Source organism: Bos indicus x Bos taurus, chromosome 7, assembly GCF_003369695.1.
Source record: "Bos indicus x Bos taurus breed Angus x Brahman F1 hybrid chromosome 7, Bos_hybrid_MaternalHap_v2.0, whole genome shotgun sequence".
Classification (NCBI taxonomy): domain Eukaryota; kingdom Metazoa; phylum Chordata; class Mammalia; order Artiodactyla; family Bovidae; genus Bos; species Bos indicus x Bos taurus.
This window is the reverse complement of record NC_040082.1, coordinates 45,989,904-46,005,358: the sequence shown is the minus strand read 5'-3', so window position 1 is coordinate 46,005,358 and position 15,455 is coordinate 45,989,904. Positions and strand designations below refer to the sequence as shown.

General features: G+C 44.1%; 1 protein-coding gene across 8 annotated transcripts in view; it reads left to right on the top strand.

Moving 5' to 3' along the window:
• Positions 1-284: 284 nt before the first annotated feature.
• GRIA1 (glutamate ionotropic receptor AMPA type subunit 1) overlaps positions 285-15,455 on the top strand; it is a 349,668-nt gene continuing 334,497 nt past the window's right edge. For 3 of the 8 annotated variants that reach the window (XM_027545894.1, XM_027545893.1, XM_027545888.1), the window contains exons 1-2: positions 1,165-1,569; positions 4,600-4,737. In XM_027545894.1, the coding sequence (XP_027401695.1) occupies positions 1,488-1,569; positions 4,600-4,737 (220 nt within the window). In that variant the 5' untranslated portion in view covers positions 1,165-1,487. Of the gene's footprint in view, positions 393-1,049; positions 1,570-4,599; positions 4,738-15,455 lie in introns of those variants that run through there. The other 5 variants (XM_027545890.1, XM_027545887.1, XM_027545891.1 and 2 more) reach the window with 4 other exon arrangements.

Here is a 15,455-nt window from a genome sequence, read left to right as displayed (position 1 = left end):
ATTCAAGTTCATAGGTCAAAGTGTATGCTGGTGCTGAAGGTTCAGATTCCATCTTAACAAATCTATGTCTTTATGATTTAATCCCTGGAGGCTTGTTTGTTTTTTCATGGACACTTCCCAGGGCCGGTGTAAGAAGAGAGTGAGGTAACCCTGTGAAGTTGCTTCAGAAACTGTAAAGTGCTCTGTGACTGCTCAGACGACTGCTATGCAACCCACAGGATGGCCCTGAACACAGCTGTCTTCTTTAGGGACTGTTTCAGCAGAAGCCCCTGTCCAGCAGGGTCTAGGGAGTTCCAGTTTACTCTAGTAATGACCAACATCCAGAGATCATTGAAAGAAGCCTGGCTCCTCTCACTAGAATCCCTGCAAAATGACTCATGTAATTGCTCTGTGTAAGTATCCTTAGCCTTTATTGTACACCCACAAGATTAGGATGCTGTAGACTCCTGTGGAATGCAGAGGAAGGGGGAAGGGGGCTCATTTAAAATGCAGAGGATTGAAGAGACCACCAATTCCACTTGTAAAGGCAGCAGGGACCACCGAGTGTCCAAGTCAAGACATGTGATTGCCAATCATTCCAGACCCTCTAGTCTGCCTTTCTAGCATTCCTCCCAGTGTGGGGGGGGGGGGGGTGGGGGGGGGTGGGGAAGCCTCTTTCCTTTAAAGTTCCTAGCAGGGCTTTCTAGGGTCTTCCCCTCAGGAATTAGTTGTAGGAATAATTGGGCCAGTGGAGTGCAAGAGATATATCCAGCACAGCTCTCGCACTCCTAGAAAAGTGACCTAGATCAAGCAGCAAGCATCGGGTGGATGCAGGACTACTGTGGGGACCCCCTGCCACCTACTGACTTACAGCTGAACCCACATTCCCAGTTGCTTCTGCTGGCTGGGGGGCTGGGGTGGGGGTGCAGAGAGAGCTGAGGAAGGCGGGGGAGGGTGAAGGGGAATGGTAGGGCTGTCCCTTTCGGGAGCAAGCTCCAGGTATCACACCCCCTCACCCGCCCACCCACCCATCAGCACACCCAACCAGGAGGCTAAGGTGAGGATGGGGAGGCAGGGGGCCATGGGGAGAGGAGGTCAGCTGCGGATCCAGGGAGCTGGCTTGCTGGTGGGTATTAGCGTAGAGCTGGCTGCCTGTGTGAGAGTGAGGGGGAGAGCGAGGGAGCAAGGGAGGGAGCGAGAGGCAGGCGGCGAGGAGAGGAGAGCAGAGCAGAGCAGAGGGGGAGCGGCGCTCAGCTCGCAGGAGGACAGGCTTCTCTTTTCCGTGCTCAGTTAATCTGGCTGTCAGTTGGTGTTAACGCTGCAGTTTAAGCGCTCGGATTCCAAGGGAAACAGACAAACCTCGCAGAAGGCAGGCAGGAAGCAAGCGAGGAAGGAAGGAACGGCAGGAGGAAAAGAATCGGCAGAAGAGAGAAAGGAAGAAAGGGAAGGGGGGAACACCAAATCTATGATTGGACCTGGGCTTCTTTTTCGCCAATGCAAAAAGGAATATGCAGCACATTTTTGCCTTCTTCTGCACCGGTTTCCTAGGCGCGGTAGTAGGTGCCAATTTCCCCAACAATATCCAGATCGGTGAGTGAAAGGGGCAGCCTGGGGTGGGACTTCATGGGTCTGGCCAGTTTTTTGAGGGGGAGGGGGTTTGTGTCCTCCCCCACCCCCACTATGGGCTGTTGTGCTGGCCATCTACCCCAAGCTGTCCAGCAGCGATGTGAAGGCTTGGGCGATGGTGTGGGGAGGGGGCTTCTCTGGATGGGATATGGGGCAGAGAAGGAAACTGTGCTCTGTCTCTCTCTCTCTCTCACACACACACAGACACATAAACACACGCAGGTCCTCACACACCACTCACACTCTAGGCATGAGCATGTGAAATGGAGGAACCACTGCTTTGGAGAAAAAAAAAATCAGGCTCTAACAAGGAAAGAGGTGGTAGGTGTTTAAAGAGTTAACTCCATGGCTTGGTAGATGATGCCTGATTTCATTTATTTATATAAATATGTGTGGTGTGTGTATTTATGTGTATGATTATGTATTAAATATACACATTTATATTTGAGAGAGGCAGTGATTTCTCCTCTGGGGGAGGGGAAAGAGACCCTCTAAAAGAAGGAATGAAGGATGCTGGGTTCATTGCATTCACTAAAATAATCCTAAAAAGCCACCCCCTACCCCAGGTGAAGGGGGCTCTCTCTCCCACTCTGGACTCTCCTAGCTGCCTCTGTCTGCTGTCTGCCATGCTGGGTTGGGGGTTCCCGCTCCTCCAATTCTGGAACTTCCTAGCCTGTTTTTCTCCCCCTACTCCTTCAATCGCCCACTCCTCTTAGATTTTCTGTCCACGAGACGGTCTGCCTTTTATACACACACACACACACACACACACACAAACACACATCCACATGTCCCTCTCCCCTCCTCCTAGCTCTCCCCATCACTGAGCTCCAGCCTCGCAACTTGGAGGCAGGTTTCAACATGATGCCGCATGCTTTTTTTGTTCCCCATTTCCCTTTCCTGGTTGTCATGCTTCTCAAAGAGGACCCCCACCCTCCCTGAATTTATGGGACAGCGGATAGATACTGCTTCTCCCAGTAATAACGGGTGAAAGCCAAATAAACAGGAGCAGTAACACCAATAATGACGCGCGTCCACAAGGGCTTGGGAATTCAGTATGACCAGCATCTCAGGGCTGTTTGTGTCCCGGAATCCAGCAAACTGCTTTGCTTGGAGGCATCTTGCTGGGTCGGGGTTGTTTACTCTCTCCAGATAGAGGCAGGGCTCCAGTAGAGAAAGTTCCCATTCCTAGGAGTTTGTGTTCCTTGTAAGCATGTGTGTTTGTGGGGCAACGTGTTGAAGGTGGTCTTTTGTTGGGCACACATGTGCTACTGTACTCTTTTGGCCTCTCCAGTGGGCTGGCTCTGAGGGTAGCAGGAATAGCCGCGGAGCAACTTGCTTTGTTTCCTGACACCTGTTAAGCTATATCCTGAAGTGTGTCTGTGTATGTGTATTAGTGCCTTAGACGCAAAACAAAACTTCCTGCCTCCGGAGACACTTCTCTTGCAGCCCAGCCTATAGCCACCTACCTCCCCACCCCCACTCACTCTCCTTCATTCATTGCAGGGGAGGAGGGAGACTGGGAAGTGTTTGGGGTGTGGTCATCTTGGGGTGGGGGTGGAGCATCAGAATTAAGAAGGAGTTTTTTGTTTTTACTCTTTAAAATGGAGACATATGACCATGGGTAAATCATTTGCTCTTACGAGTGGCATTCTTTATGCTGGTACTTATGTCTTACCCATACTTTGCTGATTGGAAATACTTGTCTTCAGATATGTGGACTTGCTTTCTCCAAGTGCATCTGTGTATATTGCCATGGATAAATGCACGAGATGTTTTGTGTACATATCTATGGTATGTTTATTTATGTATCTCTGCAGATTTTTCATCATATTTAGCCCCAATTTGATTTCAAATGATTGAACCATTGTTTTTATTTTCACATAAAAGGTTGAAATGTTAAGTTATGGAACACACACTGAAAATATCACTGTCACCAGACGTTACTTCATTCTACTTGCACTATCTGTAACAAAAGCCTTACAATTTATTCACTGATTGTTAAAAACAAACACACATCTACTGTATAGGAAGTTAGAAATGCATCATATTGGGATTGAGATTTCTGAGGGATCTCAGATTAACTTCTATGTAAACACTCACTATAGTTCAGTCTCTGGAAACTGCTGATTTCAGTTCATAGAAACGCATTTTAATTTATTTACATGTTGACAGTAAATACGAAGGTAAGGTGTGTACTCAGGTTGCTTGGAACAGGAGCCCCACCAGGCACCTCTGGTTCTGCTTTTTGCTAGAATAGAATGCTAGCATCTTCTGGACATTCCTAAGCCCCCACATCTTCCAAGTCCAAGGTGTTACCATGCAAATACACACAATGGCAACCCCTTATGTAACAAGTCACTCCTGGGATCATGAGTGATGAAAGAACCGGCAAATAATCAAGATAATCAAGATGTGCAGATAATCAAGAGTTTTTTAGAGGAAATGAATAAACTGTAGAGGACTGGCAGACAGGTCTTTCCAGGTCAAAGACTACAAGGGTCAAAGCCAAAGAAAGGGTCATAGTGCTAGAGAAGCTCACAGGATCCCAGGGCTAGAGTTCACTCTGCAACACACATTAATACTACTTCCTGTATGGCTCTCTAATGAGAATTGGTTCTGATACAGGAAAAATTAGACACGGCTAGGTTTACATGCATACGAGAGCACAGGCTGCCTAAGTGTTTTGCTTGAGAGAGAGGGAGAAGAGAAACTCCACAATTCTGTTTTCTCTGACCTGAACTGAGTTGAGGGGTGAACAATCAAATCTTTGGGCAGAATGACAGATAATTAGAGGCTTTATCAATAAAAGCTCACCTGTAGAAGTTGAAGCCCCAGGGTCCAGTTGAGTCCATGTGAATTCGGATCCCCAGAATCAGGCAACAACTAGTGACTCTGACCTGGGGAGAAGAAATGGGCCCATCTGGGGTGGGCTGTTGAGGAATCAAACTTATCTCTAGCCCAGATACCATGTTGCATTTTCTTTCTTTGCAGGGGGATTATTTCCAAACCAGCAGTCACAGGAACATGCTGCTTTTAGATTTGCTTTGTCACAACTCACAGAGCCCCCAAAGTTGCTCCCCCAGATTGATATTGTGAACATCAGCGACAGCTTTGAGATGACCTACAGATGTAAGTAAATGCTTCTTTTTCTGAGAATTCTTTCTGCGATCGACCATTAAAGGGAGGGCCTGTACATAGCAGGTGGTGCCGCAAAAACGATGAGTTGTCATCCCTTGTCTTAAGAGAAAGCACTCCAAGAAAACTGTCCAGGGCCTTTTGAGTGATTCTGTTCATTGATATTTGAGATCCTGCAGTGCTTCATGGGATGGGTTTGCGTTCTTGCTGTCAGCTAACTTTGAATGCCAGCCTGATGGGTACTGGGGTTGACTGCATCTCCCCTAAACTCGCAGAGGTTTTCTGGTTCACTTGAGAGTTTCATACATAGGAAACTTCTGAGAGGCATAGAATGAAAAGTTCTGACTTGGAGAATGTGGTTTACAATACTTATGTCCTTCCTGTGCACAGTTAAAAGAAAATGCTGCTAGATAAGAAAGGATACCTGAGGTGTCTATTTAGTTTCCCATTTTTAGAAAGGACCAATAATTATTTAAAAATCTGAAGCCTACATTATTTCCTAAGTGTTCTGAAGTGACTGATGGCTTACATAGTCTTGGGGATGGCATTTGAGCACAAAAAAGAACAGAGGTGACCTCAAGAAGGAGAAAGTGACAGTGAAGTCGTTCAGTCCTGTCTGACTCTTGGTGACTCCGTGGACTGTAGCCCACCAGGCTCCTCCGCCCGTGGGATCTCCAGGCAAGAATACTGGAGTGGGTTGCCATTTCCTTCTCCAGGGCATCTTCCCCACCCTGGCATTGAACCCAGATCTCCTGCATTGCAAGCAGATGCTTTACCCTCTAAGCCACCAGGGAAGCCCAAGAAGGAGAAAGGAGAGATGAATTTCAGCCATCTGAACTGAATGCATTATAAAATGCGGGCAACAAACACCATTCTGAGTTTTTCTTGACTACTGGGTGAAAAGGAAACCTGTATGGTGGCATGACTGCCATTTTAAGACAGGTGAAAGCACAAAATTTAATCAGTAGCGACATTTTCCCTCCAGGGATTAAGCTCACATGGGAATTGATGGCATAGAAGTATAAACTGAATGGGCAAGAACAACTCGAAACTGGATTAAATTGGCACTGTAGGCTCTGGGTGCCACTGTGGCCTCAGTAGCTTGTGCTGAGCTGTGGATGGCAGAAGCCAGGTACCATATTCCCTCCGTCTCTTTGCCACGGTTCCCCTCTTGACAAGCTCTCAGCGATTTGAACTGAACATGCCTTGAAGGCTCAAACAGAGAATTCAGCATTCTCCCTATTCCTAAGAACACTCAAAAGATAATGTATATGCAGATTCCAAGAATTTAAATTATTAATCCAACAACTGGAATTATTATTATAATTACTCTAATTACCCAGCCATAAAGAAGAATGAAAGAATGCCATTTGCAGCAATATGGAAGGACCTAGAGATTATCATATTAAGTGAAGTCAGAGAAAGACAATCATATGATCTCTCCTGTATGTGGAATCTAAATAAATCATATAAATAAACTTATTTAGAAAACAGAAATAGATCTGTAGACATAGAAAACAAACTTACGGTTACCAAAGGGGAAAGTGGGGGGAGGGTGATAAATTAGGAGTTTGGGATTAACGGATACACACGACCATATATAAAATGGATAAGCAACCAGGATCTACCGTATAGCCAGGGAACTATATTCAGCATCTCGTATTAACACATAATGGTAAAGAATTTGGAAAAGTATATATATATATATATATATATATATATAGCCTCCCTGGTGGCTCAGTGGTAAAGAAGCTGCCTGCTAATGCAGGAGACACAGGAGACGCTGGGAAAATCTCATGGACAGAGGAGCCTGGTGGGCTACAGTCCATGGGGTCGCAAAGAGTCGGACCTGACTAAATGATTGATCACACGTACACATGAAGTATATATATGTGTGTGTGTGTGTGTGTGTGTGTGTGTGTGTATGAATCACTTTACTGTACACTTGAAACATTGTAAAGCAACAATACTTCAATCAAAAAAATTATCATTATTTCAGATTCCATTTACTGAGGACTTACTGTGTGCCAACAACTATTTTATGGACAATTATAATAACATTCATTACATTTATTGAGCATCTACTATGGCCCAGTAATGCACTAATCACTTTTCATGTGTTGGTTTATTCAAGTTATTTTATTCAATCCTCACAGGATCCCTATAGTGCTCTATATTATTAATATCTTCCTTTTAGAGAAGCTGAAAGTAAGGCTGCAACAGGTTATACAACTTTTCCAGGGTCACCTGAAAAGTAAATGGTGGTCTTGTGAGCCCAAGGTCCTTGTTCCTGGGCACTGTGATAGATACACAGATCCCATGGTAACTAGATCAATTTTACTGAGATTACCCAAGAAACAAAAGGGAGCATTCAGAGTCTTTACAAGCAGTGACCTGATAAAGCCCCTAAGGAGGAAACTTTAAAAAGCTTCAGATTGTAGCTATGGTTTTGCATAGGAGTGACCTGCTGAACAAATAAAACAGCAATTCTACATTTTGGTAATGTTGAAGTTAAAAATCTTGTCAACTGTGTTACTCATTATCCTTGAAAAAGAGCTGAAGTTTAATTGGTGAATTGTAGTTCTATGAAACCATCTCCCTGGAAAGCGAAAATAATATTGCGTAGGTATTTGATTATTAGACAACCTCTCATTTCTTTCACTATGGATTAAAGGAGAATTTTTAAGGGGAAGATTTAGGTGTGGTCATCAAGGTATCTAAGAACCACCAGAGATTATGCATAACCTTTTGCATGTATGTGCCTATGCTTATTTATTCCCTGGACAGAGGCTCCGTAGCTTTTGTCATTCTCTCAAAGGGGTCCATTGCTCTAGAAAGACTACAGGCTTAGGGAATTTGCAAGAATCAATGGCTGGCATGTGCATTCACTCACACTGCTGAGAACTGTCTCCAGCAGAGCTTGGTGGAAAGAGATGTTAACTGTTATTCTGTTGTCAAGATGTTGACCGACAGGACAAGACAATACAAGATAAAAATTGGAGGAATGTTCTAAGGCAAAAAGTGATGCTTCTATACTGTTATCTTAACTACCTAAGACTTGATCTCTAATAGGGTTGCTGTCCATTTACTGAGAGGATTGAAATGTGATCAGGGTGTTATCCACTGTGGTTAGTGAACTTGAATCGAGTAGATCTGGGTTCTTCATCTTGATTCCTGCCATATACCAGAGCATAGGTTTCTATGAATTTAATCATTCTTTAAATGTTATGAACTGATACGGTTATTGGAAAAACAGATGATAAAAGGTTTTTGTTCTCGGTGGTTTGCAGTTCAGTGGGGACACTGCTCAGGGGATTGCCTGAGAAACAGTAATGCTATTTTGTTTTTAAACCGTTAGTTTCTTCTCTTTAGTTCCGGGAACTGAGAGAGTACTAGGCAACTGGGGTGGTCATGGTGACATTGTAATTCCCAGCCTGCCTGGAAGATTCTCTGTTAATTATCACATGAGATTAGGAAACCCTCTGGGGCTGTGCTCACTGTGGTTCACTAGTCTGGGGAAACTGACTTCTATCCCAATTTGGATTGAGTGAAAAATATTGAAAGGAGTAGAGAGGTTTTAGGTACAATGCCTTAACTAATAATTTATTGAAAACAGAAAAAAACATGATATTTGGATTTAATTTCATGTGCTTTTTGATAGCTGGACTAGTAGTTAACCTTAAATTAACTATCCCAGTCTTACCTCCAGAAAATAACCAAATCTTTATTTTTCACCATTTTTCCGGTCATTTGATTGTTTTCCTATACATTTTGCTATTCATGATCCCTCCACCAGAGGGTGGAGAAGGGAAAGGAGAAGAAGTGTAACAGGAACTATTGCTGCTAGATGTATTAGCAACAGGAGACTGCTTAAAAAGGCAGAATGGTGCTTAGAGAAGGGGATGCAGGAGAACTATTGCTAATATCTCCGGCCAAGAAGAGAGTTCTACATCTTTGTGGCATCCCATCTTTCCTGCTCTCCTTTTCTGCCATCATTAAGGGGTAAAGTCATTGAATTGGCAACCCAAATGCTTTAGGATCTCCTCTGAGTCTGAGTGAACTCCGGGAGTTGGTGATGGACAGGGAGGCCTGGCGTGCTGCGATTCATGGGGTTGCAAAGACTCGGACACGACTGAGCAACTGATCTGATCTGATCTGGTCTGAGTACTCTGTTGGGCCGCCCAGGTGGTACCTGGTGGGCCACAATCCACAGGGTCACAAAGAGTTGAACACAGCTGAAGCAACTTAGCATGCACGCACGCACCGAGTACTCTTCCCGTCTCACAAGGGCAGGAGTTGAGGAGTCTGTCCATAGAGATGGTAGTTATGGACCAGCTATTCAGCCTATATTGTGTGTCTTTATATCTGAAATACTAGCTGGGGTGTCCATTAGATTTTGGAGGAGCATTGTTGTAATGATTTTTAATATTTATGTATTTATTTGGCTGCACCAGGTCTTAGTCACAGCATGCAGGATCTTTAGTTGGGGTATTCAACTCCTCAGTGCTGAATGTGGGATCAAGTTCCCTGACCAGGGATCGAACCCAGGCCCCCTGCACTGGGAGCACAAAGTCTTAGCCACTGGACCACCAAGGGAGTTCTGAGCACTGTTGCGATTTAATTCTTACTTTTCATTTATCCATCCATTTATTTGTTCAGCAAATACACTGAATTTCCAGTGTATGCTCAGCTCTGTGTCAGGTGCTAGGAACACCATGACCAACAAAGAAGACACAGTCTCTTTCCCTGTCGGGAGGAGGCAGTTACAGATTAGCTGAGAGATCCTGTGCACAAAAAATTCACCCAGGGAGCTTGTTTTAAGCAAGACTCAGGGGCAGAATCTAGACTTTCTGAATCAGAATATTCAAGAGATAGCCCTGGGGAGATATGGTAGCAGTCAGTATGGCAATCACACTTGGAGAAATTCTTTTAAAAGTCTTGCATTCCATTAGCAAGCATTTTTTGAGCCCTTAACCAAGCCCAGGCATAGTGTTAAGTACTAGAAATGCAGACAAAATTAAGACATGTTCCTTGCCTGGCAGGACTTTATTCCCAGTGAAACCAACTGTGCTGTAAAGAGAAAATTAAAATGTAATGCAAATGTTATAGCTCAGGTGGTAGAAATCCACCTGCAATGCAGGAGACCCCGGTTTGATTCCTGGGTCAGGAAGAACCCCTGGAGAAGGGATAGGCCATCCACTCCAGTATTCATGGGCTTCATTGTGGTTCAGCTGTAAAGAATCTTCCTACAATGCAGGAGACCTGGGTTCGATCCCTGGGTTGGGAAGAACCCCTGAAGAAGGGAAAGGATAACCACTTGAGTATTCTGGCCTAGAGAATTCCATGGGCTGTATAGTCCATGGGGGTCACAAAGAGTTGGACATGACTGAGCAACTTTCACTCACTCACTCACTCAAATGTTACAGCATCCATTTGCATGGAGGATCAGGAGATGCTTTGAGAAGTGGGGTTAGTCTCTCAGAGGCTGGTGGTTCATCTGAGTTTCAATGATAAGCAGAAACATTCCAGGAGGTCAAGGGCGGGGAGCAGAAAGAGGTGAGACAAGTGTGTCTCAGGCAAGAGGAACAGCATATGCCAAGGAGAACTCTTGACCTAGTTCTTCACCTGCTCTGACCTCCTGTGGTACTCCATGCTGGCCTCTCATTGGCCAGTTATCAAACTCTGCAGAAGGAGTCATCCAATGGCCATCCATAAGCCCCCGTCAGCAAAGTGTTTAAGAAGCATGGAACTGCACATCAAAAAGTGGGCATCTTAGCTCTCTTTGAAATTTTAAACCATTTGGCCACACTGGACCCTGGGTCTATGTAACCCCACTTGACTAGGATGGGAGTATCCCACCTGGATGGCTTCTTTCTTAAACAACCTACTACTCTCCTTGTCTTCACCTGCTTTGCTCCTGGAAGCACTGAGTTTTTAAGTCCCAGTTGATTTGTCCTGCAATGTTCCCGGTGTTGTGTGTTTATAGGTCAACTCTACCACCAGAATGTGAATTGTTATTCAGAAAGACCATGTATAGGTATTGCTTGGTGTGGCTGAGAACACCTGGCACAGGACTAACACATGAACAAATGTTTCCAAAAATCAAAGAATCACACAGCATAGATGCTGGAAGACTACATGACAATCAGGTTGAGGTCAGTGTGCCTATTTGCAGGGCAGCTCCCTCTGATGTGGACCTACTTAGGAAGCCTGAGGGCATTCTAACAAGACGTTAGGCACTGGCAGCAGACACATGCCTTCTTAGTTCTTGCCGAAGCATCCCTCATCATTTTCAGAGCAGCAAACTAACAGTCCAGGGACTTGTTTTGCTTGACTTGCACAATTCTTTTCAAACTTTGGCATAAAAATCCACATTTCTGGCTTCTCTGAAAAAAACCTGGGGCATCAGACAACTCTGGACCCACATTCCTGCTCAGCACTATGGTCTTTAGCTGAGAAATGCTGCCTGATTTAAGTATAAGAAATAATCTCTCAAGTTTACCAAAGTCCTGCCTGCTCCTTATTAGACATGTGACCAGTATAACAAAATCATGTTACTTGCCTGGGACTGTAAGCAGGCCAATGTGCTTACACCTGATTCATATCCTTCAGCATCTGCCATTGTATTATTTTATTTTAATAATATCTATTCCTCACTCTGCAATAAACAGTAGAGGACACAAAAGATATGTAACTCTTGCTGTCAAAAGATTGGTCTAGGGAATTCCTTGATAGTCCAGTGGTTAAGACTCCATGCTTCCACTGTAGGAGGCTCTGGTTCAATCTCCGGTCACAGAACTAAGATCTCGTAAGCTGTAAGATATAGCCAAAAAGCAAAAAACTGGCTTTCATGTAGTAATTTATAAAATGGAGGACTGGTGGGACAGTAAACAAAGATTATTTTGAAGACCCATCATGTAACAGAGACTTCATACATGTCATCTTTCCATTTTATAGATAATGCTACTGACAGTGAAAATGATTGTGTCTTCTCCGTATTACACAGTGAATAAGAGTCTAAGCTAATATGTGAAGCCAGCTTTGCAGACTCCAAAACTCAGTGACCTTTCACCCTTGTAAGATAGAGGACATAAAAAACTGAAACGGCAGGAAAAAGGCTCAACACAAGAAGTACCAAAAAGAAGTGAAACTTATGATTCAGGATTAAGTGCTAAGACTTCCAAGGCAGAGGCGGGTGGCTGTGGATAAGGAATGAGTATCGGGGGAGGTGGAACAGGGGTAGCCATTTAAGGGAGGAGCAGATTTTTGGAGTGTCATGAGAGGAACATTTTTGAGTAAGTAAAGTCACAATATTTCTCCTCCCCTCATCTCTACCACTACCATATACGACTGTTTTGCAATCAAGGTAGAGAGTTGTTGTTTTGTTTGTTTGGCGAGGTGGAGAGCTTGGACTTTATCTCTTGTGTATACACTCAGTTACATGGCGGATGTCTGCATTGCTCAGTTTCTCCGTTACCTAAGCCCTTACTTTGAGATACATGGGCCCCAACACTATCTGTGGGTGACTCTTGATAACATTGATGATTGTAATTTTTTTGTTCAGAAACGTGTTTATGAACATCACTTCCTCTGATTAGTTTGAAGACTTCTGTTGAGAAGGGTGACATTACTGTTCTCTTGGATGCTCAAGAGAAAGTAGTTACATAGGACATTTGGAAAATGAAGGTTTGTTTATTTGTCTATGCATTCCTTCAAAGCTCTTTTATTATTGACCCCCCGTGGAGTATATGTACCACTATGGCCCCCTTTCATACCCTTGTATACTGCATTTATTGATTACAGAATTTTTTTCCACTGAATCTAGACATAGCCTTAAATTCCCTCTCACTGGAGCATTCCAAGCAGCTACTACAAATTGCTCAGAGTTGTAGTTGATACACAAGATAAAATCCATTTGCCATTACAAGGTACTACACTGGGAACTGGGAAAATAAAATGCATTAGGCATTGATTCTCCCCTTAAGGAGCTCAGAGAAAATAGGCATGCACAAAAAAATTGATATAATGGATAGGTTCTCGGCACTCCCTCTCTCTCTCTCTCTCTCTCTCTCTGTCTCTCACACACACACACACACACACACACACACACACGATCAGAGAAGGAAAGGAAAACATCCAGTTGAAGGAATCAGACCAGGTTTCATAAAACAAGTACATTTGAATTGAATTTAGAAGGGCAGGTAGAAGGTAGATGGGAAAATAGGAAGATACACACACAAACATATACACACACACCAAGTTCAACCACTGAAAAGTATATTGGATTGAAACTTACAGACATGGGCTCAAATGCCAGACTATTTCCTTGGATCATTCATGTGTAAATGATGCAGAGGACCACTCCCAAGCTTCTGTGACCTCTAAAAGTCCTTCTAGGGCTGTATTTCTATGATAAGAGTGAACAGAAGACTCCAGCAATAAACTAAACTAAGATGCTTTTGTACCAGCCTTTAGCTGGATGGAGCCTCACTAAACAAATTGAGACTCTGAGAAAAGCTCCAAGTTGCACAGTCAGGCTACATATGTACGTATAAAACAGGTATATTAAGCCAAATGTGGGCCTCAGGTGCATTCATTCAATATTCAACATATATGCTACATTTAAAATGGATAATCAACAAGGACCTACTGTATAGCACTGCCAACTCTGCTCAATATTATATAACAACTTAAATGGGAAAAGAATTTGAAGAGAATTGATATATGTATGTGTATAACTGAAGAACTTTGCTGTATACCTAAAACTATCACAACATCGTTAATCAACTATGAACAAATGAACGTGAAGTCACTCAGTCATGTCCGACTCTTTGCGACCCCACGGACTGTAGCCTACCAGGCTCCTCAGTCCATGGAATTTTCCAGGCAAGAGTACTAGAGTGGGTTGCCATTTCCTTCTCCAAGGGAGCTTCTCAACCCAGGGATCGAACCCAGTTCTCCCGCATGGCAGGCAGATGCTTTACCGTCTGAGCCACCAGGGAAGCAACGAGGAATCAACTATACTCCAATATAAAATAAAAAGTTTAAATTCAACAGGTATTTATGGAGTGCTACTACTGTGAACAAGAAAAGAAGGCAACCCCGTGCTCATGGAGCTTTCTGGCTAGTAAGGAACATAGCTATTCTTAAACTAATCATATAAATAAATATGTGAAAGAAAGGCCATGATTCAATAGAAACATATTACAAAGGAACCAGCATTGGGCAGAGAGATGAATAGGCATCTGAGCTGAAAACTGAACGCTTTCAGCAATGTGGTGCTAAAAACAGGAGGAATATTCTAGAAGCATTCTGGGCAGAGGACTGGTGGGGGGAAAGGGATGTGGGAAGCGTGGGGCTGGAGAGGGTGACACAAGTCAGGCTTGGTGTGCCCTGTTATGGATTTTGATCTTTAGCCCAAGAGCTGGGGAAACCTACTGAAGGGTTCCAAGCAGAGGAATGCCATGTTCAGATTTGTTTTCTCACTGGGAATCAGAGGCTCCAGAACATTTGACCACTTTCGTGCTCCCTGGAGACTTTTTGCTAATGCAACAACAACAATTGTTCCTTTACTCCTGTCTCCAACTTGGGGTGGAGTCTCACAGATGGGCAGAGGGATGGGGACAGACGGTGGGGGGAAGGCTGGGTACAGGGCTGACTCTGTGGTATGTCCATGGATGTATTCTTGGAGATGAAGCTGATTCAGCAGAGGGCTAGGAAATCTGGTGAGTATGTGTGCAGAGGCAGAGAATCATCCAGAACCCCACTTAATATTATCAACAGGGAAGGTTACATGACACTGAATCCTGCTCTCCACTCAAACCAGGTAATTCAATGGTCCTCAAATTGATACTGCTGTTTCCTCCACCTACAAATTCCTCCTCCCACATTCCCTTGTCGAAATTCTGTCCTTCTGGTGTGTCCTAGTTCTTATATCACGCATGATAAGTTGCTTCTGTCATGTCTGACTCTTTGTGACCCAATGGACTGTAGCCCTCTAGGCTCCTCTGTCCATGGGATTCTCCAGGTAAGAATACTGAAGTGGGCTGCCATGCCCTCCTCCAGGGGATCTTCCTGACCCAGGGATCAAACTGGAGGTGTCTCTTATGTCCCCTGCATTGGCAGCCAGGTTCTTTACCACTAGTAGTGCCGCTGGGACTCTCCTAATCCACCCCTGCACCCCTCTTCTCTGCCCTGTGGCCCTTTGTATCTTCCTCACAGCAGATGTCAAATTTAACCCTGAGTTTTAGTTACCTGGACCCTTATTTTATCTGCCCAACTGGACTAAGCAACTTGGGGGCAGTGACTTTGTTTTTTTAGGTTCCCATGACAGACTCTACCAGAGAATAGTGTGTGGTGGTGCTAGTGAAATGAATGAATGAATGAATGTATAGCTGTATATTGAAAAAAAAAAGTGAAAGTGTTAGTCACTCAATTGTGTCTGACTCTTTGTAACCTCACTTACTGTAGCCCACCAGGCTCCTCTGTCCATGGAATCCTCTGTCTAGGCAAGAATACTGAAGTGGGTTGCCATTCTCCTCTTCACATTCTCATTTCTCCACAGAATCATCTCAACCCATAGATTGAACCTGGGTCTCCTATATTGCAGGCAGATGCTTTATCATTTGAGCCACCAGGGAAACTGGATATTATGTAACATCAATGGCAGGGATGAAAATAAGGCTGAATTATTACTGTTTACAGGATAGCAC